We start from the raw sequence: 27,251 nt of genomic DNA, 5'->3' as shown, positions 1-27,251 counted from the left end.
GTTACACTCCAGGTCAGAGAACAGAAGGCCAAAGGCATGGTGTTGGCTGCTAGAGGCAGAGCAGGCACCCCCAGAGGGGTCCTGATTGGGGGCAGGGCATGGGAGCGGCCCTGGCCTTTGCTGGGGTTCTGGTCGTGGGTCGTGGAGGGGACATGGCCCCCAAAGGGCAGCTCATGGCGACCAAACGCCGCGGAGGGCCCTGCCCAAAGGAGGCTACAGAGCTATGGAAAGGGGAGCCACTGGGGGGGGTCAGAGCTACAGAGATGGGGTGCAGAAGGTGGACGGTCCAGAGGCTAGGATGCCCCCCAAGTCCATGGGAAATGAGAGGGCTCTTCTGGAGGGGCCAAAACCCCTTTAGGAAGGAGAGTGAACCAGCCCTGGACAGCCCATGGACAAGACATCCATACTCGTGAAACCCAATCCCCTCCCTTGGACACAAGGGGAAACTGAGGCTGGTGCAGAGAGCAAGACAGCAGGGCCTCCAGCCAGGACTGGAACCCAGGAGGAGGGCGTCCCCTCCCTGCCCCAGGGCAGGGGTGCTGGAAGGATTGCTCACCAGTGTGGGGGCCACACCGCTTCCCAATAGCCCTTCCCTGACCCTGGTGCTCACCCATGACTGGACTTGGCTTACCCTCCCCCTTGGAAGCCCCCTGACCCCCCAAGACTGTTGAGTGAGAGACAAGTGGCCAAGAGCACTGTGGCGGAAGGCTCGGCAAACAGAGAGAAAGAGATCTCACCCAGCCATGTCCCGCGCCCCTGGTCAGAGTGCCTGAGGTTGACCAGGGGGGCTCAGTCACCTGCCCTTCTACCTCCCCCCTACACTAGCCCCAGGAGGCAGAAACCCAAAGCATTCAGAGGGCTGCCCCACTCATGTTTGGAGTCCCTAACCTCAGAGGCAGGATAGTGAGGCCTCAGAGCCTAGAGATGGAAGGGGCTCCCCGCCAACTCCCCACCTTGGGGGACTGAGTGCCAGGGGCAGAGTCCCTGCCAGAGCCTCCTGCAGGCAGTCTGGCCTCCTTTCAGACAGGCCACGGGCACAGATGGCTCTGCACCTGTTCCACCAGCCCACGATCTGGACAGGAGAGCAGAGGGACCTGCTCCGTGACATTCCCCACCCCTCCTGCTCCAAAGAAAACATGAAAACACGTTGGCCCACAGGGTCCTCCATCCTTCACTCACCACCGTCCATTCCTGCGTGCTGGGTCTGTGGGGGCACACGCACACAGATCACTGCCCACCTGATGGGAAGCCACCCAGCAAGCCAGAGGAGGAAGGAAAGGAAGGGCTCTGGGTGGGTGGGGAGGGCTAACCCCAAGCTAGGTTTATGCGGGACCTTGCTCTGTGCTAGCCCTGAGGGTCAACAGGGACAGAATGTGCCCTAAGATGGGAGGTGCCAGGTGCGTGGCAGTGTCTAGTGGCAGTGGCCACTAGACAGAGCCCTCAAGGCGGCCAGCAACATGCCTTGGCGGCGGGGGATAGCTGGGGGAGGAGCACCGCAGGCAGAGGGAACAGCCAGTGCAAAGGCCCGGAGGCAGGAGTGTGCCTGCTGAATTCGGGGGGCAACAACAGGAAAAATGATGGGATGAATGACTCAGTCCACTTTGGCTCCTAGCCCAGCCCCCACCCTGGCAGGCTTCCCTGTGTCACCGCTGGACCCCGGGGAGCTCTGCCTCCCACCACAGGAGCCTGACCTCTACAGTCCCGCCCTCCGGGCTGTTTCTGGACAGCCTCGCCCCGCCCCCCCGTGCACACGTGCTGTCACTCAGCTGAGGCCCCGCCCCTCCCCCCCCCCAGTCCGCTCGTGCCCTCGGGCTCTCAGCCCGGGCCCCGCCCCCGCGCACATGTGCTGTCACTCAGCCTAGACCCCGCCCCTGACCCGCCCCCGCCATGCGCGCTTGCGGACTCTCCGTCCAGGCCCTGCCCCTAACCCGCCCCGCCCCGTGCACACGTGCTGTCACTCAGCCTAGGCCCCGCCCCTGACCGCCTCAGGCACAGCTGTCGCTCAACCACACGCCCCCGCCCCCGCCGCCCCCACGTGCTGACTCTAGTCCAGGCCCCGCCCCCGCACACGTGCTGTCACTCACTCGGGCGCCCCCCGCCCCGCCCGCGCACTTGTGCTGTCACTCAGCCCGGTTGTGTGGGAGCAGGAGGCCGCCTCCGGACGCCGGACACTCGGCCCCTGCTCCGCCGGCCCATGGACGTCGCGCTGCTCCTCGCCGTCGGGCTGCTGGCCCAGGTAAGGCGTCCGGCCGCGCGGGGTCCCTCGCCCCCTGCCCTGCCGGACCAGCCCTGGCCACCTGGGGGGACCCATGAGCTGAGGAGTCCCGGGTGGGTGCCCGGCGAGTGGCTCTGTTCAGGGCGCTCTGTGCCCCGAGGGGCTCCGGCGGCAGGGTCACCGCCTCCGCCCGGACTGGCCGGCCCGCCGAGCTGGGGGGCCGCCGGAGACCACCCGCCCGGCCCTTCCCCGGGGGTGCCGTGGTGAGCGCCAGGGAGGGGGGCCGCCGCGGGAGCAGCCCAGCTCGGGGGGCCTGAGCGCAGGCTCTCTGACCACACCCCGCCGAGTTGGCAGATGACCCTGCTTGGTCGTGGCTGGAGCCCGAGACACCCCCACCCTGTGCCCGGCAGGCAAGGGCAGCTCTAGAACCCGCTGGGCCTTGGGGGAGTGCTCAGGAGCCCCTCCCTGGGACCTACGGCCGCCACCCCCACACTGCTGGGTCCCCCCCCCTGCTGTGGGAGCAGGGTGGGTGGAAGGAACAGGCTGCTGCCCTCCCCACCATGGGCACCCCCGCCCCAGTGGCCCTTGGGGCCCGGCAGGCACTCACTGGGCTTGGGAGCAGAGCCCGTGGCCTGCCTAGGGGGACGGGGCTGAGTCAGGGTCCCAGCCAGCGACCAAGGGCCAGCCTGGGGTGCGGCCGCTGTGCGTCACGCCAGACCTTAGTTGTCCATGTGGCAGGTGGCGAACTCGAGGGCTTAGCCCACACGTGCCCACAGGTGACCACAGTGCTGGACGCTGGGGAGGAGCTCCCATTCTGGAGGCCTCGGGGTCCTCCCGCCTCCACAGAGCTCTGGCTGGAAGCTGCTCAGGCGCCCGTCAGCTGGCCCCCCAGCAACTGGTCCTCAGGGCACCCTGCCCTGCGGCTCCGGGCACCGCCGCCCCAGCCCTCTCCACAGCAGCCCCTCTGGGCCTGGGCTGCCGGCAGCCAGCTTGGCACCGCCTGTGCTCCTCCAGCCCTCTGCTGGAGGCCATGCTGCGCGGGGGGTCTTCTGGGCGCCCCCCTGCAGGACCCTACGCCTCCCCCACACTGAGGTCCATTCCAGAAGGCTGCACACCTCTCAGGAACCCCCACGGGAACAGCAGTCCACCCACGTTGCCTTTGGGCCCAGTACATGGGACGTGCTGGAGTCCTGCTTGGGATTTGGGGTGTGAACCCTTCACTAGGCCCCAGGAGAACTCTGCTGCTGGGAGGGGCGTAGTCCCCTCACAGATTACTCCCCTCCCCGGAGCCATTGCAGAATGACACCCCCCCCACACACACAGCTGGAGGCCTTAGGGATTTGGGGGATCAGCCACTGCGGCTGGGCCACTCGAGTTTTACACTCAGTGTGGCTCAGGTTAGTACCAGCATCTGTCCGGACCCTTCCCACCCTGCCCCCACCTGGCGCAGCTCTGTTTTGTCCTCTCCAGTCCAGCCACATGGCAGGGGATGGCTGTTCCTGGTGCCCCTTCCTCTGCCTCCATGAGCCCCCACGGCAGGCCAGTCTGGGCGTGGCAGAGCTGTCTCGGGGGAGCCCTGGGTGGAGGCCTGGGGACAGGACTCTGCACTGATCTGTTGCTTACAGGTGGTTTTGGACAAGGCATGGCCCTCCCCTGCCTGGGTCCCCTAAAATCTCAGCCAGTGGGCTTAGTGTGTCCTCTCAGAGCTGGTCCCCGTCGGCTGCCTCCGCAGGCTGACACCGTCCTCATCACTGTGCCTAGCCGTGGGCCCCCACCCCAGCTGAGCGTGATGGAGAGATGGGGGAGCCCAGACGATTCAGGGCAAAGCCAGGACCTGCTGGAGGGGACCTAAGCTGCGGCCCGGTGAGACGTGTGGCTACTGGAAGGAAGACGAGGGCGTAGTTATGCTCCTGGGACTTGGCAAAGTGTGACGAGCCTCCAGGGCAACATGGGACAGGGCCCCGAGCTGCAGACGTGGCCACATCCTCCAGCATGGGGACAGGTCATCATCCCCCTGGTAGTGTGACCGTCACGGGGGCAGCAGAGGGAAGCCAGCTCTGGGACCACTGTCCTCTCCCTGGCGGGCAGGGCAGCCCAGGGCCCCAGTGGTGTGGCCCACAGTAAGGGGCCAGGCCAGGCCAACAGCTGGCCCTCACCAGCTGCCCGCTGCTGTGCCCCTCACCCCTCCTTTGAAGCAGCAGCTGCAGAGTAACGCAGGGGCGACACGCAGGGATGTCTGTGGCCAGAGCAGCAGCTGGGCCCATTCCTGGCATGCCTGATGCCTGCCGGGCTGTCCAGGAACGGGGTGGTCCAGATTCCAGCCTGGGGGGTAGGGTCTCGGGCCTGGGAAGCTGGTGGGAAGTGCAGACCCTCCCCACACTCCAGCAGGCTGCAGGCCTCCTGCCTGGTTCCCAGAACTCGAGAAACCTTGCGTTGGAGGGGCCTGTGCACACCCAGGCATCGGGTTAACCCCAGAACCCCTTCCTCGAGCCCCTTTGTGCAGCTGCATTTTGTAAGCTTTGCCTCGCGGCACTGGGCAAGAGGAGACGTTCCCTTCCCCGGATTCAGTCATGTCACCGCAGTGGACGGGGCTCTGGGAGGCCGGGCCACAGAGGCAGTGCCACTCCCACCCCGAGCTCAGGCCTTCTGAATCTGAGCAGTGGTTTCAGGGAACGCTGGGGCCCCTAGAGGCCCGCAGTGCGGGGAGAGAGAGCAGGCTCTCCTGACCCGACACCCAGGCCCCCACCCCCAGGTCAGCAGCTTCTCGACCCAGGGTGGCCACCCATGGCAGCAGAGCATCTGGCTTGCTTCACAGGCCCCCAGGAGACCCGGCCGTGCCTTCTCATTCCGTGTGCTGAGCCCACCAAGGGCGTGGAGGGGAGAAGCAGAGAGCTGTTGGCTGAGCCCAGGCAGCGCAGACCCCCACAGTGGGCAGTGGGAAGCTCAGGGCTCAGAAGCCCCTGGGCTGGCGTCAGGGCCGGAGGCCGGCCCAGTAAGGGGACGATGGTCCCGGTGTCTTGAGCCTGCAGACTGCTGTCAGGGGCTTGGTTAAGGGGAAGGCACAGGGGTGTTGTCGGGCATCATTTGGGGGAAGTGGGCCCACAACACCAGTTGGCCCTGGCCCAACCCGGGCAGCAGCGAGTGTGGACAGCACAGGTGGGCCCATGTCCACTCCGTGGTATTTTCCGTTGCAGCCTTCCTCCTCTGTCTGTGTGCTTGGGGTCTGTGTGAGCTGGCTTTGTCCTGGCACCAAATGTCCCATGATCCCGAGGTGGCTCCTGGGTCTTCCCCCAGTCAGCCACATCCTCTGGGAAGGGGACAGTAGGACAGAGACTAGCTGAGTGCCCCAGACAGCAGGAAGTAGGCTGTGGCCCAGCCTAGCCACCCCACCCACCGCAGCCTCTGATCTGGGCAGGGGCCCCTGCCAAGGCACTGTGGCTTCTGCTGACCTCCTGGACTTGGGCTCTGGACAGCCTGGGACCCAGGACCCGTGGGCTGTGCCACGATCGCATTTGCCCCAAACCTGGGGGACGTCCCAGAGCATCAGCCCAGGCCACTAGTGAAGACAGGGGTAGGGGGCAGCCGGAGGCTCTGTGGCTGGACGGGGCAGAGTGTGTCTCCTACCTACTGTTCCTCCAAGAGCCTGTGATCAAGGACTGTGTGCGGACTGTCCCCCCCACCCCGCCGCCCCAGGGCTCTCCACCCCCATCTCCACGCGGAGGCTGGGCTGCTTCCTGTGTCCCCTAGCTCTGTTGCTCTCTGGCTATGTGGGCTCGAGCAATGGCTCAGGCCCTCTGAGCTCCGCTCTGGGGAACTGGGACATGAGACAGTCCTCACCCATTCCGAGGGGCTGTGAGTGCTGAGAGAGGGCCAGGGGAGTGGGCAGGAAGCGAGCTTGGAGGACGGGGAGGACGCCATGCTCTGTGCTGGCCTCGGGGCGCTCGGGAAGCAGACCCTGTCCCCGCTAGCTAGCGTGATGACACAGGCCAGCAGGTCTCCACTTGGCGGGAACAGCATGCTGACATAGAAGAGGTCTGTGCTCCTTGGGTTTGGCGAGAAGGCCCCGCCGCCCCAGGCAGGCTTGGGACCAGCGCTGCCATCTGTCAGGCTGCGGGTAGCCTGGGGGCCTGGCCGAGAGCTCTGTCCTTTCTCTAATCCATGTTCGTGTTTGCTGCTCCCTGGATTCCAGGCCCCTGCGGGGAAGGGACCCCTGGGACTTCAGATAGGGAGGCAGAAGGATTCCAGAACTGAGGAGGTGGCCTGGGCCCCAAGGAGAGATCAGCGGTGTGTTGAACGTTCCTGCTGTTTTGTCTACAAAGTGTCCGAACTCGTTGTGTGCCAGTCCTGGGCGGAGACAAAGCTGGGTGCAGGGGAGGCCAAGGACAAGAGTGGAGGCAGCCAGCATCTCCTTCCTACCCCTGTCCTGTCCCACCCCGAAGCACCCCCCTCACTCGTCACCAGTGCCCCCTCCCGAGCCACAAGGCCAGCCCATCCCATACTCATTTGAGGACTGTGTGGCCCAAGGCGGCAGCTGTGGGGTGAGCTCTAGGGGCTGAGGAGGCAAAGGGCAGCTGGGGAGCACACCCGCCCCCTGGGAGGTGCCCTGGGAGCCAACATTGTCCACCTGAGCAGGAGAGAGCGCCCCTCCAGAAGGGCCCAGGGGCCTGGAGACCCTCAGTGGGGCCCGAGAGCTTCTAGGGACATCCCCAGAGCACCTAGGGCTGGTGTCTGGGCAGGGGTGTCCCTCTGCAGACCCCCAGCTGGCCAGGCCTGCCTTGGGCTTGGGGAAGGGCACGAGGCAGCTGTAGATGCGGTGTCCTGTGGGTGGGCGTGACCAGTGGACAGTGCATCGCTGACATTCTCCTGCAGCCAAACCCAGCCCCTCCCCCCGGGTCCCCCAGACCCCTCCCCGGTCCTGACAGCTCTGATCTGAGTCCAGCCAGACTGTGCCCCTGGATACCCTGGTGCCCAGGCAGCCACAGTGCCCCAGCCCACGCTGTCTAGAACCCTGCTGCAGAGACCACAGAGCTGAACCGGGGCCATCCCGGGATGTGAAACTCGGGGTGTGTTCTGGGGGTGCTGCCGGCTCTGCCCGTAAATCACGGGACAGGTGCCTTTTCTGGGCCACCGTTTTCCTTCCGACCTGGGAGGGTGGGACTATCTGTAGTCACCACGAGAGCTGATGGCGGGTCTGGAGAGACTCTCAGCACCTCAGGTGCCCCCCTCCTCCCCTGCTCCTTCATGGCCCTGGTTCTGAGCCCAACGCCTGGCCTGAGGTAGGGCCTGGGGGGTGTCCATATGCCCCCCACCCTCCCTTGGCAGTCCCACAGGCCCTAGGACCCCAGTTCCCTGGGTGTGTGGAGAGGGAGGGAGGGGCCATCCCTGGGCTCCAGGAACCAGGGTGTTGGTGTGACCTTGTTCCGTGCTCCTGGGGCAGCCGCGTGGGGGCGGCCCCTGGTGTTGCTGTCCTCTCTGCCCCATGGGCCCTGTGTACCTTCCAGCGCCGGGTCCGTGTGCACGGGGATTCCAGCCCCTCCTGACGTCCCAGACACTGGGGCCTGAGTCTCCATTCCTCCGGAGCAGCCAGGAGATGCCACTGGGGGCAGCCCCTGTGGGCCCCTGAAGAGCCAAGCACAAAAGGTCCGCCTCCTAGAAGCATCTGAGTGGGGGCCGCACACCCTCTTCTCACACAGGCACGATGGCGTGGTCAGCCTGGGACACCCCTTGAGAGCTGAAGCCTCGCGGAGGACCAGGGGGGCTGCTTGTTGCCTTCACAGCCCACCTCTGGCCGATCCAGCCTTGGACGAGGGGAGGGACACCCCCAGCACCCACCTCTCTTGCTGGCCCCACCCTGTTAACCACAGTCTTCTCGCACAAAATGTCTCTGGGAGCCCCCCTTCCCCAGCTTGTTCCAAGTGGCTGATTTGCTCCCCATCTGCCTCTGCCCCTGAGCACCCGGTGCTCCCCAAGCCCTGGGAGCCTCCCTTGGGCCTGTTGGGGAGGAATGGGGCAGAGCAGCCTCCATGTCTCCCAGCCGGTTGGCAAACACTCAGGCCTGGGGCCTTCCTGTCCCAGCAGCTCCCAGGCGAGGACAGGAGACGGGTGCCGGGCCACGGGGGCTCCCAGGGCCACGAGCTCAGGCTCTGACGGTGGGCTTCTCGGAGGCCTGGCCCACATACCATGTGACTGACCACTGTCTCCCTCTGTGTTGCAGAGCCTGGGCCTGTCCTTAGGGGTCCCTCGGCAGAGGAGGCCCAGTACCCTCTACCCCTGGCACCGGGCCCCCGCGCTGGGCCGCGTGCGAAGAGCCTGGGTCATCCCCCCCATCAGTGTGTCCGAGAACCACAAGCGCCTCCCATACCCCCTTGTGCAGGTGAGGGGCCAAGGGGAGTCCTAGGCAGAGTGGGGCCTGGGCTGTCCCTCGTGGGCCCTTGAAGCTGTGTGACTGGGGACAGGTGTCCTGTGGGGCTGTAGACGGAGGCTGGGAGGGGGTAGGACCCTGCCTCCACGGCATCTCCCCAGCCCATACTCTGCCCTGGCAGATCAAATCGGACAAGCAGCCACTGGGCAGCGCCATCTACAGCATCCAGGGTCCTGGTGTGGACGAGGAGCCCCAGGGCGTGTTCTCCATCGACAAGTTCACGGGAAAGGTGTTCCTGAACGCCATGCTTGATCGAGAGAAGACAGACCGCTTCCGGGTGGGGCCCGCTGTGGGGAGGGCTGGCGGGAAGCAGGGCCCTCCTTCCATCAGGCTTCTGGGCCCAGGGTTGGGACATTAGGCCATGTGTCCTTCATGAAGAGGTAGGCACAGGGATATGGGACTAGGACCTGAAGCCCAAAGGTGTTGGGATTTATATTCCCATTGCACAGATGAGCATGCACAAACTGAGGCCCCGGGGAGGGGTGCTTGGTCCTGCCAGGGAGGCTATCAACCTCCCAGCAAAGCACCACTGGACCCTGGTGTGGTTTCACCCCCCGCGGCAGCTCTCCCACAAGCCCCGCTGCGTCTGGTGGGAATGGGGTGTTGTGAGGAATCCCACGGTAGGGCAAACCCCAAGGGCAGCTGTCCCTTGATTCTCAGGGGAAGGTGGCACAGGACCGACCCCCTGCGGGTGAGGTTTGAGACAAAGGCTGGCGGGGAGGGAGATAACAGCCAAGCCAGGAGGAGACTACAGATTCCTCTGCCTTCCCCAGCCCATTCTCTCCAAAATGCTGGAATCCGTCCCGGGGGAGGAGACTTCCCACTTGAGGTTTCCTGTGCTCAGATCTTAAGAACAAGCTCTTGGCTCCTGGGAGTTTTCAGGACCGTGATTTCACCTGGAAATGATACTGCCCCCTCTCTCCGAGAGTGTGGGACGTGGTTTCATTTCAAGTGTTCCACGAGGAGCCTAACCCAGTTAGCAGAAGGGAGGGCGCGGGAGCGCTGCGGGGGAGTGTGCCTTCAGCTTCACAGGGAGCACAGCCGGGAGCTTCCCAGCAGCCAAGGCAAGATGGGAAGCTGTGGGCAAGCAGGCTGGCCTTCAGGGACAGGGACATTGCCCCTGCCGTGAGCACACGCCCCCTGTGCCATTTCTCCCGTTGGAGGACATTTTCCAGCGTGCCCCGCATCCACACTTGCTGTCCCTCCTCTCAGCCTGGTGGGGACCACCCACGTGTGGGGGCACGACAGCAGCCCTTGCTCTCTGCTTGGCTAGCTGCGGGCCTTTGCTCTGGACCTGGGAGGAGCCACCCTGGAGGAGCCCACGGACCTGGAGATCGTGGTCGTGGACCAGAATGACAACCGGCCCGTCTTCCGGCAGGAGGCGTTCATGGGCCGGGTGCTGGAGGGGGCCGTCCCAGGTGAGGGGGGCTGGGGCGGAGGGGGGTCCTTCCCGGGGGTCCTTCCAGCAGCTCTTTCTGTGATCCTTCAGAGCCTCTGGAGTAGGACGTCCCACAAGTCACCTCAAGTCACTTCCCATTTCAATACAAATCCCCAACCCCCGACGTCTCCCTGGAGAGGCCCCCAGGATGGCTGAGCTCTCGTGGCCCCAGCCACTCGCTCTGCACGGAGGGAACGAGTCCGTGGCTGTGGCACAGGCACGGGTCCCTGCGGCCAGTTCTAGAGTGCTTCGTCCCCCAGAAGGAAACCTGCCCCCACCAGCAGTCACCCCACTCCTCGCTTCCAGTCCTACATCTTGATCCCAAACAAGCCTTCCGTCCTTCCTGAGTCTACAGGATGGCCTCGCTTGCCTGACCTGTCCCAGGCAGGACGGACCTCATTGCAAACAGTGGCTCCTTCCTTCTTCCTTCCCGCCCTGCTCCCAGGGCTTTGGGTCGAAGCGCGGGCAGGGCAAGCGGTGCACTTGAGCGGGGAGTGTGGGCTCATGGGAGGTGGGCGCCTGCTTGGTGACTCGCGTTTCTTTTACTTCCTCTCAGTTTTCGTGTTCGAAGACCTAAAATAACAATCTTTGATCTCTACTTTTAAGAAGTTTCATTTACTTTAGAGAGATTGTGCGAACGCAGGGTGGGGGAGGGACAGCCCTGAGCGGACTCTGTGCGGAGCCCATGCAGGCTGGATCCCAGGACCCTGAGAGCATGACCTGAGCCGACACCAGGTGTCGGACACGTCACCAGCTGAACCACCCACGCGTCCCTACTTCTTTCTACTCGGGCATATTCTGAGACTTGCAAGAGAGTCGCAAAGTACAGCAATGGAGATGTGAAGTTTATCATGGTTGCTTTAAACTGTTTTTTTCTTTTTTTCCTTCCTGTCTCCATCTTTTCTGGGCTGCTGGGTGCAGACCGGAAACCCTCAAAGAATTCACCCTAATAAGTTCGACACAGTGTAACACTCAGTGTCAGGAAGTTATACCGACACATACGAACGGTTTCAGCCCGGGGATGCCTTTACAGCAGGGGGCGGGTCCCCCATCTCCCGAATCCCCGGTCCCCCTCTCCGGAGTGGCTCCCACGCTCTGCGGGTTGGCGGCCGCACGCCTGCTGTGCCCTTGGTCGGCTGCTCATGGCTGTTGGATCCCTGAGGACGGCCTCTTCTCCTCCCGTTCTTCTGTGCGTGGAAGCCCGGGAGCGAGGCAGGGAGGTCGCAAACGTCTGCGACCGCAGGATGGCTCGGCCTGGGGAAGCGGCGGCGGGCGGAGATGGTCTCGCCGGCCTGGGGCTTCTGGTACTGACACTGTCAGCTTTAGTAAGCGCCGCGGGGTCCGTGTCCAGAGGACGTCCGTCCGGCTGCTGCCCCCTGCCAGGGTGACCAGCACTGCGTGGCACCCGCCGAGGCTCTGTTGGGGCAGGGGCAGGTCCCTGTGCACCCGAGCCTTCCGCCTGGAGGGTTACTGGGGTTCCGTCCCTCCAGCTCAGGGCGGCATCCTCCCCTCCCCCCAGCCCCCGCCCTTGCCCGAACCTGCAGTGGGTGTCCAGTTCTCCTTGCCCCGGACTCAGGCAGACTTGCCTGAGCCACAGGGGCCCCGCCCCAGGCTTCCTCCGGCCCCCCTGTTTCTTGTGAGCACTGCGGGGCCGGCGGAAAAGACCTGACTGTGGGCACAGGCCCCCTAGTGTGGGCCCCCGGGACTGTGAGCCGTCGCGGTCGTCCACGGTCTGCTTTGGGCCTTCGGATCCAGTTCCCGTGTCTGCCGGCCTGCCCTGCTCCACCAGCGGGGACGCCTGTCCTCAGAGGGGCTGGGCGCAAGCCGGATGCCAGCTGGCCAGCTCACCTCGTGCCCTCGCCAACCTGCCCGACTCAGAATAAGTGCGGTTCTGCACCGCATCGGCTTGCTCCCGTCACGAGCGGGGACTGCACGGCCCGTCCGCCGCGCTCCTTAGCCGTGAGCTCTTTAGGACACTGACCGTTTTTTCCAACAAAATTTTGCTGTGCTCAAATGCGTGCAAACGTCACCGTCCTGACCGGTGTTGAGGGGACAGTTCAGGGGTATGAGAGTCATTCATCTGGCGGCCCTGCCGCCCATCCCCAGAGCTCTCCTCCTTCCCAAACTGTGTCCCCATCGAACACCAACTCCGCCGCCCCTTCCCCAGCCCCCGCTCCTCCCGTCCACTCCCGGCCTCTTTAAGTCTGTCTGACGCTCTCGTACCAGCAGAATCCTGCAGTCCTTGTCCTTCTGCGACTGGCTGGTCTCGCAGACCACGACTGTCCTCCGGGTCTTTCCTGTAGCACGTGTCAGGACCTCCCCCCTCCTTCGAGCTGAATGTGTTCGGTTATGCGGACGGACCCCGCTGCCCTCATCCGTTCACTCGTAGGCGGATACGTGGGCTGCTTTCACATTTAGCTCTTGTGGATTCTGCTGTTGCGAACGCGAACATACCAGCAGGTCTCCAGGCTCCGCTTTCAGAAGTGGAACTGCTGGGCCACGTGGCGACCGTGAGTGAGGGCCGAGGGACGGCTGTGCTGTTTGCCCCGGAAGCTGGGCCGCTCGCCCCCCGCCAGCAGCGCGTCGGGGGCCCCGCGCGCTCGCGTCCTTGCCAGCGTTTCTTTTCAGGTCATCGTTCTCAGCAGTAGGCACCCTAACAGGTGTGTGCACCCTAACAGGTGAGGGGGTGTCTGACTGTCGTTTGGGTTTGCGTTTCCCTGATGAGCGATGTGGAGCCTCTTTCCATGTCCGTATTGGCCGTTCGTCTATTTTATTGGGAGGAATGTCTCTTCAGGTCTTCTGCCCGGTTTTGAATTTTGCCATGTTTTCGTTGTTTAGTTTTATGGGTTCTCTGTGTACCCTGCATATCCCTTGATATCTACGGATATATCTACAGGGTTTCTAAATGTTTTCTCTCATGCTGTGGATTACCTTTTTTATGTGGTCGGGATTGTCTTTGATGCACAGCATTTGACAACGTTCACAAGCCCAGTGTGTCTAGTTTTGGGGGCCTGTGCCTTTGGTGTCCTATCCAGAAATCATTACGGAATCCAGTGTTGTGAAACGTTTGCCGTCTATTTTCTTCCAAGAGCATTACCATTCTAGGTCTTAACGTTTAGGTCTTCGATCTCCTTGGGGTTAATTTGTGTGTATGGCAGGAGGCAAGGGTCTGGCTTCGTTCTTCCGTGGGGGGACAGCCATGCTTTCCCGCAGCACTTGTTGGAAAGACCGCTCTGCTCCCCCTTGCATGGTCTTGGCCCCTAGCCAAAAATTACTTGACCCTTTCCATTGGTCTAGGTGTCTGTCTTCGTGGCCACACTCCACGGTTTTGGCCACTGTGCCTTCAGAGTCATTTTGAAATCAAAGTGTGGGCCTTCCAGTTTTGTTTTTTCTCAGGATTGTTTCCGTTATTTGGATTTCCTTGAGATTCTCCGTAATTTTAGAGTGGTTTTTCTGCTTATGCAAAGAAATTGTCCTTGGGATCTTGACAGAGATCGAGCCGAATCTGTAGATCACTTTGGGCAGTACTGACATTTCACCACAGTAAGCCTCCTGGGGCGCCGGCGTGGCTGTCAGTTAAGGAAGCGTCCAGCTCTCGACTTCAGCTCAGGTCACGATCGCAGGGTCGGGAGATGGAGCCCCGCGTCAGGCTTCATGCTGAGTGTGGCATCTGCTTGAGACTCTTTCCCTCTGCTCCTCCCTCCCAAAAAAAAGAATGTATGTAAACATATAAAGATGTTACATATGATGTACCATGTGTGGCTCATATGCACATATGTACAATGTATCATGTGTGGCTCATATATACACACGTACAATGTATCATGTGTGGCTCATATACACATACATACAATGTATCATATGTGGCTCATATGCACATATGTACAATGTATCATGTGTGGCTCATATATACACACGTACAATGTATCATACGTGGCTCATATATACACACGTACAATGTATCATGTGTGGCTCATATATACATACCTACAATGTATCATATGTGGTTCATATGCACATACGTACAATGTAACATACATGGCTCATATACACACATAAAAACTTAGAGATGTATTTAAAGTCTCCCAGTGCATGAACGTGGGATGTGTTTCCATTTCCTTGTGTCATCTTCAGTTTCTTTCCATAGCATTTTGTAGTTTCCCAGGTCCTGACACTGACATTGTGAAGCACTTATGCTATTACTTTGAAGACCGTGGGTTTGTCAAAGTGTGGGTTTGCGTGGCTGGATTCGGGATTTGCACTGGGGCGATGCTGCCTTCTCCTTGGTGCATTGTATCAGGAGGCACACACGTCCCCTTCCTGGAGACGTTGACTTTGATCTGCCTCGTAAGGACACGTCTGCCAGGCTTCTCCACTGTGGTTTTTATATTTTTCCCTTTGTAATTAATAGGTATCTTTTGTAAGATACTCTGAAACTGGGCAGGTACCCTGTTACTCCTTAAGCTTCCCCCAGCAGTGTTGGCATCTGCTGGTGGCTCTTGTCCTCAGGCTGGGAGACCCTGGTTCCCTTCTCCGGTGTCTCTCCTCCCTTTGTCAGTGGGCTCTCTGGTCTATGGGAGGACTTCATCCCTGTATATGCATGTGCCTTTGTATGTTACGTGTTTTGTTTTGTTTTGTTTAATTTCTCTGGACTTTCAGAGTCTGATTCATTCAGTGGGTTATGATTCGTTACAAACATCACTCTGATGCCCAAATTGTCCCACGTTTGGCCAGCAGGAGGCTCACGAGACTGGCTCCCGTTGGCCCTTCTGGCTGGCAGAGCTGGGAGAGGTGCTTTCTTGTACACAGATGTGCGCACGTGTGTGCTGTGTGCGCCACTCACACCTGTACATACATGTCTCTCTACCTTTGTTAGTCATGAGTTCCCATGGCCTCTGTCTCCTTGGGGCCGGCCTCAGGGTTTCCAGCTGGCTCTCCCCATCTGACCTGGGGCTCTCGCCCCCTCCTGGGCTGTGTCCGTGTCTGGGGGACACGGGTGTCAGCTCTTGGTTAATCATGTGGGTCACACGGCCCTGCTTCCAAGGCTTGAGTGTTCAAGTTTGTGCAGGCCGAATGGGGGGCTGGACCTGGCATGGTGGGCCACAGGGAAGTGTCGGGACACATCCTGGGGACCGGGCTGGCCCGTGTGCATGACCACGGTGCATCCCTGTCCTTCCCAGGCACCTATGTGACCAGGGCCGAGGCCACAGATGCTGACGACCCGGAAACCGACAATGCAGCCCTGCGCTACTCCATCCTAGAGCAGGGCGGTCCCCAGGTGTTCAGCATCGATGAGCTCACGGGGGACATACGCACCGTGCAAGTGGGTCTGGACCGTGAGGTGAGACCCCAGGGTGCCGCCATGGATGCCGGGGGCTGGGGCAGCCAGGGTCCCCCGACCTATCTTTGCCCACCTTGTTGGCTGGCTGAGCCTGACAAGGGCAGCTCACTTGCAATGGGGCCCCTGCCCCAGCCCTGCCCGCCCAAGCTGCCCCCCACTGCCGCAGAGGGGATCCCCCCTTGCCTGCAGACAATCCCAGGGGCTCGCAGCACATGCTCAGCTGGGACACCTCTGCCCCTGGCTGGTTGTAGGGTCCACTCCAGGGAGGCTCTGGAAGGCCGTCTGAGCCACGCCAGCCCTGACAAGTCCTCAGGCTGTGTTCTGCCAAAAGCCTCTCCTGCCTCGTTGCCGACAAAGCCTTCGGGCTTCCCAACTCGGGTAGAGCCCTGCGAGGGGCCACACAGTGACCAGTCACGCTCTGGGGCCATAGCCACTCTTGTATAGCCTCCCTCTCGGGGGACCCCTGGGGCCCCTCGCTGCGGGCCTTCTGTGCAGCTCTGACACCTCCGGGAAGCCCTCCTTGGTTTCCCCGTGGCCACCCGCACAGCTGTCTGGTCCCTCACAGCCTTAGGTCGTCTTAAGGGTCTTTCTCTCTCTGCCTCTGGACTTGGCTCCCCAGGGCAGGGACCAGCTTGCTGGTGCTCTTCAGCCTCCAGCAGGTAGCAGGTGCCCTGTGGATCTTGTCCAACTTGGTAACTGGTGTCTCGTCCCCTCCCAGGCTGGGGCGGAGTGTGGGGTCGGCAGTGGTGTGGTCAGACCTGGAAAGCAGCTAGCTTGTTTTGCTTGGGAGGAGGGTGGGGCGCTGGGGGCCACTTGGGGCTCCAGGTGCCCACAGGGCTCTCCTGGGAGAGCTCCTTGCCACCCCCCCCAGGCCCCTGACTGCATGTCCTATGCCCCCAGGTGGTCGCCGTGTACAATCTGACCCTGCAGGTGGCGGACATGTCTGGAGACGGCCTCACTGCCACGGCCTCAGCCATCATCACCCTCGAGGACATCAATGACAATGCCCCCGGGTTCACCGGGGACGAGGTAAGGCCACCGTCCACGTCCCTGCTAGGGACTGCCCTTCCCTCCTTGGGCTCCTGGCTTCGGAGAAGGAGCCCTGTGTGGCTGAGGCAGAAACCCCAGCCAGAGACGCTTCCTGTGAGCACGCGAGCACGGTCGGAGGAGTTGGGAGAGAGGCCCTGGGGAGACGCAGCCCTTGGGGAGCAGGGAGGAACCTTCCCTCTAGCCTTGCTGTGCGGGAGGGAGGAGTCAGCCCGGCCCTCCAGGGGAAGGCAGACTACAGGGTGCCTGGCATGCAGCTGCGCCCACAGAGTTGGGCTCTTGGGGACCCCTGGAGGGCTGGGTGGGCCACAGACTTGGCTGGGAGGGACCAGGGGAGAGCATCCCCGCACGGGAGTACCTCCCTGCCCCCCTCAGCCCTGGCAGTAACGAGGGCTGGGCCTCCCACAGTTCTTCATGGAGGTCACAGAGGCTGTCAGCGGAGTGGACGTGGGGAGGCTCGAGGTGGAGGACAGGGACCTGCCAGGCTCCCCCAACTGGGCGGCCAGGTTCACCATCCTGGAGGGCGACCCCAATGGACATTTCACTATCCGCACGGACCCCAAGACTAATGAGGGTGTGCTATCTGTGGTGAAGGTGAGTGGGGTGTGTGGCTCTCCCAGCTGGGGTCTGCTGCTGGCCCTGAGTACGGGGACCCCGTCTGGGGCACCCTCCAGAGAGAGCAGAATGCTGTGGTGCCAGGAACGCTAGGGCTCTAGGCTCAGGCCACGCTGACCCCAGGGCACAGGTACCAGAAGGAGGGGCGCCCCCACCGCCTGTGTGCTGTTTCTGGATTTAGGGAACCGTGCCTGTTCAGGTGTGGAGATGTGTACAAGCACATACCGCACCTGGGTGCACGGGCCGGGAGCCCAGCACACAGAGACGCGCGTGTGCTCGGATGCCGCCGCAGGCCGGGCTTGGTGGGCGCGGGCCCGCAGGCCAGGAGCTCCTTTCTCCTCAGGAAGATCTCCGTCTGCTCCTGACGGCTGTGAGCCACAGAAGAGGCCCGCTCGGGTCCTCCAGGACCCTCTTTACTTAAAGCCAGCTGATGGCAAAGGTTAACTTAACCCCGGCCACCAGAGCCCTTCTCCACTATCCCCGGATGCGTGTTGCCTGTGTCCCCAGGGAGCACCCCAGGCACGTAACTCGGGCAGCCGATGACACGGCGCCGAGCAGACTCATTCAGAGTGACGAGTATTTACTGTTTGTCACATCATTCTTCACACCTTTTGGTCCCAAATCATTTTTATTTCCCAGGGCTAAAGAGGAGGAGGGAAAGGGGCTGTGGGGAAGAGATGGGTGGAGGGGGGGTTGCCAGCAGGACCCCTGTGGGGGCCTCGCCCTGCTCGTAGCTGCCTCTGGCGGGGCCAGAGTCATCAGCGACTTCAGCTCTGTGTCCCCCACCCCAGCCCCTGGACTACGAGCGCCGTGACCAGTACGACCTCACTGTGGCAGTGCAAAATGAGGCCCCCCTGCAGGCGGCGGCCCCCAGGGCCCAGCGGGGCCAGGCCAGGATCCACGTGCAGGTGCAGGACGTCAACGAGGCGCCCGTGTTCCAGGAGAACCCATTGCGGACCAGCCTGCCTGAGGGGGCGCTCCCGGGAACCCCCGTGGCCACCTTCTCTGCCCAAGACCCTGACACCCAGCAGCCGCAGAGGCTCAGGTGGGAGCCCCGGGGCGAGGCAGAGGGAGCTCAGGGCCCCCTGGTCCGTTGCCCAGCCAGGACCAGGAGCACGGCCGACCCCGCGCAGAGGGCAGAGGGCTCGTCTGTGCGCGTTCCTGAGGGTCCGTGTGTGTGTGCTGCTGTGAGCTTGTCCCGTGAGGCAGGGCTGCGACCTGCCCATGCTGTTCCAGCCCGCCCCAGTGCCAGCCCTGTCCGTTCCGGCCAGCTGGTGCCCCTCCGGGTCAGTGTCTCAGAGTCCGGATTTCACACCCAGCAGGGTCCTGTGTATCCGTCTCCATGGCGCTCCAGTGTTGAGCCTGGCTGTGGCCCCCAGTGGCCATGGCCCCGGGCCTCAGTTTCCTTGTCTGTCAATGGGGACAGACAGCACTGGCTCAGGGTCGTTGGAGGAGTGGCTTCGGAGGGGCTCATGTGTGCTTACAGCGTGTGTGTGTGTGTGAGGGAGGCACACGCATGGGGCATGTGTGTGTGCATGCAGGGGTGTGCTGCATGTGTGAGTGTGTGTTGAAGTGCGACCACACCCCTAGGGTCCTGTGTAAGCTCAGGGCACTCTGTCCCCTTCTCGGCCACTAGCTACTCCAAGGACTACGACCCAGAGGACTGGCTGGAAGTGGACGGAGCTACAGGCTGGGTCCAGACCCAGCGAGTGCTCAGCCCCGCATCCCCTTTCCTCAAGGACGGCTGGTACAGAGCCATTATCCTGGCTCGTGACGATGGTGAGGGCCGTGCCTGTGCCTGGGCTCCCGGGCCCTCTGACCCAGGCTGGGCATGCCTGCCCCTGCCCCGGGGCTCAGAGCTGGCCCTCCATGGAGCGGACTTGGAGGGTGGGCGGTGGGCTCTAACAGAGCAAGGAGCCCACCAGGCCTCTCCCGCCTGCAGCCTCCCCACCCTGCACGGCCACTGGGACCCTGTCCATTGAGATCCTGGAGGTCAATGACCACGCCCCTGAGCTGTCCCCACCATCTGGTAGCGTGTGCAGCAAGCCAGAGCAGGGCTCTGGCCTTCTCCTGGGGGCCACGGATGAGGACCTGCCCCCCCACGGGGCCCCCTTCCACTTTCAGCTGAGTCCCCGGGTCCCAGAGCTGACCCGGAACTGGAGCCTCATCCAGATTAACGGTGAGCTCTCCCAACCACGATCCCGAGGGTCCAGCCCTGAGACCGGGGGGATCCGCACACGGTGGTCCTGCTGGTTTCCCCCTCCCAGTGGGCAGATGGGGAAACGGAGAGCCTGGGTCTCGGGAGCCCCGCCCAGCAGCAGAGGGTGCTGAGGGGCCCTGGAAGGACAGGGCGGGGCTGGGGTGGGGACTGGCTTGGCCCAGAGGCCCCTGCTGACCTTGGGTGCCCCCCACAGTGAGCCACGCGCGCCTGCGTCTGCGCCACCAGGTCCCGGAGGGTCTGCACCGCCTCAGCCTGCTGCTCCGGGACTCAGGGCAGCCGCCCCAGCAGCGCGAGCAGCCCCTGAACGTGACAGTGTGCCGCTGCGCCCAGGATGGAGTCTGCCTGCCAGGGGCCGCCGCCCGGCACGCAGGGGGCGCGGGCATCAGCCTGGGCGCCCTGGTCATCATGCTGGCCAGCATCGTCCTGCTCCTCTGTGAGTGCCTGCGTGCTGATGCCTGCTGCCCCCGGGCCACCCCTGACGCCCAGTCCAGCCTCAGCCTGATCTCCTCCCGTTTGCTCTCCCTCCTGCCCGCTCAGTGCTTGCCCTGCTGGTGGCCCTCGTCACACGGTCTCGGCGGCCGCCTGCAGACAAGGGATTTCTGCATGGGCTACAGGACGACCTCCGGGACAACATTCTCAACTACGATGAACAGGGAGGTGGAGAAGAGGACCAGGTTAGGGAGGGTGTTGGGGGATGTGGTGGGAAGGGTCCCTGGAGGGCCGGGGGGGCACCCACACGGTCCAGGAGGAGGTCCCCCCAGCTGACCAGCAGGTCCTCCTAGGCCTTCGCCCCCAGCACCCCTCCCCGCCGGCAAGCTGTCTGGGACAGAAAGCCCACCCTGTGATAGATCGGGGCTGCATTCCACCCCCTTCGTCCCCAGGACGCCTATGATATCAACCAGCTGCGCCACCCTGCAGAGCTGGCTGCCCTGCGCGACCCCCTGGGACGGCCGCCGTTGCGCCGAGATGCCCCGTTCAGCCGCGTGCGCCCCCAGCCACCCCGCCTGCTGCCCACCAGCCCTGCCGACATCGCCGACTTCATCAATGATGTAGGTGCCCCTGCAGGTGTGCGAGGGGAGCGGGGCCACAGGGCCACGCACATCTCCACTGATGCACGTGCGGTGGGGACCGCCAGACACGTGTGTACCCCTTGGACCCTTGTGGGCCCCCCCGTACATGCTCCATCTGTGGAGACAGAGGTCACTGGGGACCCCGGCTGAGCGTTGGGGGAGCGTGGGAAGATCTGAGAGCCATGCAAAGCTGAGACATGGGGGGGGGACCACAGCCGCAGAAGCCCCGTGGGAAGAGGAGTGGCCAGCCCTGCCCTGGGTCGTGGTGTACCTGGTCGGGTGGGGGTGGGCCAGGCCTTGCTCTGGGACATGTGCCACTGGGCCCTGGCAGAGAGACATTGGTGCATCCCGGGCCTGGGGGTGCAGGTGCCCCTGGATCCAGGCACCCTGGTAGTTTCTGTGGGCATGATGTCAGGGTGTTCCTGCAGGAGGTGCGCAGAACATGGGAACCCGGCTGGGGGTGCCAAGGACACAAGGGCAGGTGCTGCACCCCTGGTCAGAGGGACCCCCAGGCATACGCCTGCGCTTAGGACAAGCGCTGGGGCAGTTCCCAGGAGGGGTTGTGGCCTGGGGAGCAGAGCAGAGATGGAGGGGACAGAACTGTTTGCAGAATCTTTGAACAGGAAAAAGCAGGTGGTCCCACAGGGGCAGGGGGTGTCAGGGGTCTCGGGATCCTGGCCCCAAGGAAGGACAGCCGTGCAGAGGGAAGTGTCTTCTCAGCCTGCGTGGGGGGTCCTGGTGGTGCTCCTGCTCTTGGGTGCTCAGGCCTGTGCCCCCAGACCTTCTCTGCCCCCACCCCCACTCCGGGGACCCTCCCTTCTCAGCATCCAAGCCTGGGGCGAGTTTGCTCTGTGGTGCTGCCTGACCTGGAGGGTCCCCTGGTGGGGGGGGGGATGTGCAGGCGTCCTGAGCGCTCGGGGCCTCTCCACAGGGCTTGGAGGCGGCAGACAGCGACCCCAGTGTCCCGCCATATGACACAGCTCTCATCTATGACTACGAGGGCGATGGTTCTATGGCAGGGACGCTGAGCTCCATCCTGTCCAGCCTGGGGGACGAGGACCAAGACTACAGCTGCCTCTGGACCTGGGGCCCCCGCTTCGCCCGGCTGGCTGACTTGTACGGACCCCCGTGAGGGCCGGACCGAGGGCTGGGGAAAGGCACTTTCTGATCAGACCTGTGCCTGCTCTGCTGAGGGCACAGCCTGGACGGGGATGGCAGACGTCCTTCCCAGGACGGGCAGCCTGACCTCAGGGGCCTGGCACTGCAGCTGCAGAGGTGGGCAGAGGGCACCCCGCTCTGTCCCTGAGGCCCTCGGGCAGCCTGCTTCTCCTGGGGAGGCCCCTGGTCCACGGCCCCACAGTCGGGAGCGCCGGATCAGATGGGAAAGGAGGGCCCCTCCCTGGGGAGAACCAGATGACCCTGTTCTCAGTCGCCCCCACTTATGCGGACCTCATCTTCGTGTGAAAGGAAGCAGCCCTCCCTCCCCAGAATTAAAAACGTGCTCTTCTCTCCATCGGGGGCCGTGCAGTGACCCACAGAGTCCAGCCCCCCAGCCCACACCCCCCAACTGTCTGCCACACGGGGCTGTCCCCCAGGGCGTGGGGCTGGCGGGAGTGAGCTGCACGGAGCAGGTGGCCCGGGGCCGCGGGAAGGAGCAGCGAGGACGCCAAGCTCCACGGTGCCGCCTTTATCCTCCACATGGGGGGGGGGGTGCTGAGCAACGGGGGCTCCAGGGGGTGGGGGGCTCCGCCCTGGGTCACGGCCGCCCGAGGGGGCTCAGCTCTCCTGGGCCAGCGGCTGCCCCGCCGGGCAGGGGATGGGCGGCAGCAGCGGCAGGCGGGTCGGGCCCGGGCGGCGGAGGGGGGCGCGGCACAGGCGGTCGGCGTCCCGCAGCGACACGGGCAGCGCGCGGCCGCGGCTCTCGGGCAGCAGCAGCACAAGCAGCAGGGCCAGGACCGCGAAGGAGGCGAACACCACGTGGTGCAGGAAGAAGCCGCGCCGGCCCGGCAGGTCGGCCAGGGGTGCGGCCGCCTGGCCCAGGAAGCCGGCCCCCAGCACGAGGCCCAGCCCGGCCCCCCTGCGGGAGAGAGTGTGCGCATTGGGGGGTGCCCGGGGGACGGGGCAGGGGCACAGTGTGGCGGCCCCGGGAAAACCAGACTCAGAAGTGTTTGTGGAACAGGGTCTCCTCCCCGTCCTGGAACAAGTTTTGTTCTTTTCATCAGGGAAGGAGAACCTGGCTGTTCCCTGGGATTCTGTCCTCTCTGGGGGCTGCCTCAAGTCTGCCCCCCAGCTCCACTCCCTTCTGTGACCAGGGTCCCCTGTGCCCCTGGGGAAGGGCCGGTGTGAAGCCAGGGCAGCGGGCGGGTCGCCGGGCCAGGCTCGGTCTGGGAAGGGAGGGGAGCAGCCGCACCTGATCACCGTGGGGAGGACCTCTGCGGCGAGGAGCGCGCTGACAGCCGACGCGGCCTGGGAGGCCAGGAGGCCCAGGGCAGAGAGGGACAGCAGGGTCCATTCTGGCAGGTCTGGGGAAGAGGAGAAGGCTCCCACATTGCCCACGGGGCCTGGCCTCCAGCCTCACCATGACACGTGCCCTGTGCCTGGTGGCCGGTGTCAGGACTTCCCAGCCGCCCCTACTTGAACCAGACCCGTATATCGAGCCCCTTCCCATGGGATCCTTTGGGTGTTGGTTTGGGTACACGGCGGGGATGTGAGTGGAGTAAACGGCACAGCGTCACCCCAGCACCTGTGCCTCTCTCGTGGGCCCAGGAGAGGGCCGATCCCAGCACCCCACGGCAGTCAGACCCTCAGCCTCTGCACACTCACACTGGGTCCCAGCTAGGAGCAGCAGGGACGCCAAGCCCATGGCCAGGGTGCCCAGCAAGAGGACTGGGCGTCGTCCCCAGCGGTCCCCCGTCAGCAGCAGGAACACGCTGGCTCCTGCTTCCAGGCCAGCGCCCAGGAAGTAGCGCTGGTAGAAGGTGGGCTCCCTCGGGGTCAGGCTGCGCAGGAAGCTGGCTCGGATGCCCCCGCAGATCAGCCTGGGAGGGAGGAAGGAAGGGCGGAGCTAAGGCACGACCGGCCTGGGGACTCTGGTGGCCAAGACCCAGCCTGGGAGGAGGCTCCGGGACTGCTGGCCCGCCCACGCCCTCTCCTCCTCACGAACTGAAGCCCAGGATGAGTCCGTTCCTCCAGGCGACGCAGGTGTGCCGGAGTTCCAGCACGGAGTGGTACCGGGGCTGGGCGCCCCCTGCACCCAGCATATCCAGTTCTGTGCCTCCGGGGACAGGAGGGGGCACACGTGAGAGGCTGACCCTTCTCCTCCCTTCTCCCGCACCTCCCTTCTCCTGGCTGGTGCGTTACCCGTAGCCAGGGAGCTCTCCTCCTCCGAGCTGTCCTCGGGGTCCACGCCCCCGACTTCCGCAAAGTGCCCCAGGATCTTCCCAGCTCGGGCTGGCTGTCCCGTGGCCAGCAGCCAGCGGGGAGACTCCGGGAACAGCGATGGGAACCTGCAGGGTCGGGTGAGGTTGCCCACGGGTCCTCTCTGGAGGGTTGGCCAAGGCCAACGCCCATGCCCAGGACCCAGGGGTCATGCCACGGCTTCCTGGGTCATTGTCCCATTCCCACATGCGTGGAGGGAAACGACACACGTGGTCTCGACCGCCGTTCTGGAACTATCTACCCCCACACTTACCCCCAGAACAGGAGCAAGAGCCCCGTGACCAGGGCGCTCAGCCCCTGCAGAAGGCGCCAGTCCTGCACGAGCAGGGCCAGGCCAGGCAGCAGCAGGGTGCCCAGCACCGAGAAGAGGCCACCCACCACGGAGAATGCCAGGCGGTGAGGGGGGTCACACAGCTCCAGACCTGAGCAGAAACAGCCGGAGACCAAGGCATCCTGGGACGGCTGCTCTGTCCGGGGCTGAGGGGCACCAGTCATGGACTCCTCCAGCCCCCAGCCCTTCCCGCCACCAGCAGAGCTCACAGAACAGACGGCACCTCTCCCGCCTTCACAGGAAGGGCCCTCAGTGCGGGTGTCACAGGGGCCTCCCCAGCCCCCGGACTTGGCCCTGCAGCTGAGTGGCCGGCCTTGCCCGACGGGGTGCCCCCCAGAAGCACCCCACGGTACTCACGAGCCACATACAGGGCCAGGCCAAAGCCCGCCAAGGACCCCCCATGAAGCAGCCTCAGAGCCACCAGCGCAGGAAAGCTGGCAGCCAGGGCCTCACTGGCCCCCAGGCCTGTGGCCAGCACCAGGGAGGCCACAAACACAGCCCGACGTCCATACCTGGGGCGCGACAGGGAACACGCGTGGCTGAGGGTCAAACGGCTTGGGGCCCTAGCTAGACCCTCCAGGGCATGAGGGGAGGACGGCTAGGGTAGAGGAAAAGGCCAGCTCCTCACCGGTCACAGCCTGCACCAAGGAGGACACAGCCCAGCAGCCAACCCAGGCAGTGGCTCATCTGCTCCAGGGGCACCTTCCAGCCGTCCTCACACACGAGGTTCCACTACGGGGAACACCAGTCACCTGTGGGCTGGCCAGGCCCACCCTCCCCCGAACTGGAGCTCCCGGAGGGTCAGGCTGCCAAGGGCTCCAACTCCTCTCTGGAGATGGGGGAAACTGAGGCACAGAGCGGGCGAGTGACTTGCTCAGGGCCACAAAGCACACTCTCCTGACTCTGGTAGTCCTCCGCTGAGATCTCAACAATTCCTGGTCTGAAGCCCCAGAGGGCAAGGACAGGGGTCCTCGGGACACCCACCTGGAGCCCCACGTCTGTTTTTCTCTGGGCGGGTCCCACTCACCTCTCCGCAGCCTCAGGGGACTCTTCACGGGTCCGAGCTTCCCACCGCGGGGCCGCCCGCGCCCTCACTTGCCCCCTGACCTGCTCATCTCAAGAGTGACTCCGGGAACAGGCTGGAGGGCTGGGCTCACACGCTTTTCCTGGCAAGGGCCCTTGACCTAGGTCTCACCCTTCCGCGCCTCTCCTCCCAGGTGTCCGCGCCTGGTCCCCAGACCTAACATACCACTTTGAGTCACACTACATCCGAGTTTCTAGTTTAAAAACCAAACGTTCACGGAAGCTGGTGGGGCGCTGACTGGTCTGTGTCCCAACAGAAGGGCAGGTGCGACGGGAACACAGCGGGCAGAGGAGGAGAAGCCCGGGCGGTTTCAGGACTCCAGGCAGGGATGTGGCAACCCTGTCCCAGTTTCCGCACTGGGGCCAATCCTCCCAGGAACAGAGGGCAGTGGGACAGAGGCCGGGAGGGAAGTCCAGCTGGGCAGGTCCCAGCCCGAGGGACGGAGGCGAGGGAGACGGACCTGGGAGGTCCCAGCCGCCCCCTCCCCATCTCTTCCCAGAGACCCCTGAAGTGGCCTGCCCCCCCCCCCCGGTCCAGCTGGCCCCCGCGGGGGCGGAGTGGGGGAGGCTTGCTGCGCTGCGGGCCGCCGGGACTCAAAGCCTCCTGTCTCGGGGACTCAATTTCGACACCTCCACGGCCCCAAGCCACAGCTCGCTCCGTTCGTTGGCCCCGCAGCGCCACGCACCGCGGACCCCCTGGCCGCTCTGCGCTCCTACCGTCCACCGAACGCCTCTTCCTCCAGGCCGCCCGCCCACACTGGCACGCTTCGGGCAGCAGGTGCCGCCAGTAGGCCTGGCCCCTGCCTTCCGGGGCCCCTGCGGCACCGTCTACCCCAACTAGGAGCCCCGCGAACAGCCCCAGCAGGACGCGGGCAGGAGACAGGGGGACGGAGAAGGTGCGGGCAGGGCGGGGCGGGAAGGGGGGAGGGGGAGGCGGGGCGCCGCGGGCCGGGGGCGCACCTCAGTGACCGGGCTCTGCAGCAGGCCGGCGGCGGGCAGCGCGTAGTGCCAGCCGCGCGTGCAGGGCCGCGTGCCGTTGGGGCGGGCGCGGGCCGCGGGCTCGGGGTAGCGCAGCAGCAGGCAGGGGCTCGGGGCGCGCGCCGGGCCCAGGCGGGGCACGCTGGCGTCCAGCAGCGCGGGCCCGCGGAGGGCGCGCAGCGCGGGGGGCAGCAGCGCGGGGTCCGGCCGGCAGTGGTGCGGAGGCAGCGCGGTGAGCAGCGGCCCCGAGCCCAGCGCCAGCCCCAGCGCCACGCACGGCAGCCACGAGGCGGCGGCCAGCAGGCGCCGGGCCCGGCCGAAGCCCCCGGCCGCGCGCAGAGCCCGCGCCTCCGCCTCCATCAGCGGCTCTGCGCGCGGCCGCGCGGGGCCCCGGGGCCTAGGGAGGAAGGGGCGGGGCCTGGGAGCGGGAACCGGGAGGGGCGCCGCCCCCTCGCCCCCGCCGCGGGGATTGCGGAGGCGCGGCGGCGGCACGTGGAGGCCGGGAGGGGCCATGGGGCGTGGCCGGCGGGGCGTCCTCGCTCGGGGGCGTGGTCGAAGGGCGTGGCCGACGGGGCGCGCGTGCGGGGGCCGGGTCGGGGGCGTGGCCGGCAGGGCGTCCTCGTGCAGGGGCGTGGTCGACAGGAGGGGCGCGCTGCGGGGGCGTGGTCTGAGGCATGGGGGGCGGGGCGTCCGCGTGCGGGGACACAGTCGACGGGGCGTTCGTGCGGGGGCGTGGCCGAAGGGAGGGGCCAGCGGGGGTGTGGCCGGGGGCGTGGCCGGCAGGAGGGGCACTCGGGCCCAGGGGCGTGGTCGGAGGCGTGGCGGCGCGGCGTCCTCGCGCGGGGCGTGGCCGGCGGGGCCGTCGGGGCGCTCAGGAGCACGCGGCGGCCGGACGGTGCTGCTGGCGGGGGCGCCGCTGCCCCCGGAGCTGGAATGTGGCCGCAGCGGTGCGCGGCGCGGGCCCGGCCGGCGTCTTCCTCCGCAGGCCTCAGGTGAGCGGCGCGGGCGGTCGGCGCGGGGCTACGGCTGGGGGACGCGCGGGCTGTTGACGTT

At 64.8% G+C, this 27,251-nt stretch overlaps 2 protein-coding genes across 3 annotated transcripts; one reads left to right on the top strand and one right to left on the bottom strand.

The window, feature by feature from the left end:
• The first annotated feature begins 2,107 nt into the window (after positions 1-2,107).
• Positions 2,108-21,780, top strand: CDH15 (cadherin 15). 2 transcript variants are annotated; one of them, XM_032853758.1, is made up of 14 exons: positions 2,110-2,236; positions 8,430-8,588; positions 8,758-8,913; positions 9,910-10,054; positions 15,255-15,415; positions 16,316-16,444; positions 16,871-17,056; positions 17,869-18,122; positions 18,714-18,856; positions 19,020-19,256; positions 19,492-19,731; positions 19,836-19,972; positions 20,180-20,347; positions 21,300-21,780. In XM_032853758.1, exons 1-14 carry the CDS (start codon positions 2,195-2,197, stop codon positions 21,498-21,500), a joined length of 2,358 nt encoding a protein of 785 aa, XP_032709649.1. In that variant the 5' UTR covers positions 2,110-2,194; the 3' UTR covers positions 21,501-21,780. The 2 variants fall into 2 exon arrangements, with proteins under 2 accessions (XP_032709651.1, XP_032709649.1); XM_032853760.1 differs by lacking the exon at positions 19,020-19,256 and having other exon boundaries at positions 2,108-2,236.
• A 364-nt stretch (positions 21,781-22,144) lies between these two features.
• On the bottom strand, positions 22,145-26,558 carry SLC22A31 (solute carrier family 22 member 31). The gene is made up of 9 exons (XM_032854596.1): positions 26,181-26,558; positions 24,766-24,869; positions 24,495-24,649; positions 24,060-24,228; positions 23,729-23,874; positions 23,528-23,642; positions 23,192-23,406; positions 22,779-22,890; positions 22,145-22,445 (listed from the first exon to the last, which is right to left on the bottom strand). Exons 1-9 carry the CDS (start codon positions 26,556-26,558, stop codon positions 22,145-22,147), a joined length of 1,695 nt encoding a protein of 564 aa, XP_032710487.1.
• Between the last annotated feature and the right edge of the window lie 693 nt (positions 26,559-27,251).

Source organism: Lontra canadensis, unplaced genomic scaffold, assembly GCF_010015895.1.
Source record: "Lontra canadensis isolate GAN:19392208 unplaced genomic scaffold, GSC_riverotter_1.0 scaffold8, whole genome shotgun sequence".
NCBI classification, from domain to species: domain Eukaryota; kingdom Metazoa; phylum Chordata; class Mammalia; order Carnivora; family Mustelidae; genus Lontra; species Lontra canadensis.
This window is presented reverse-complemented; position numbering and strand designations above follow the sequence as displayed.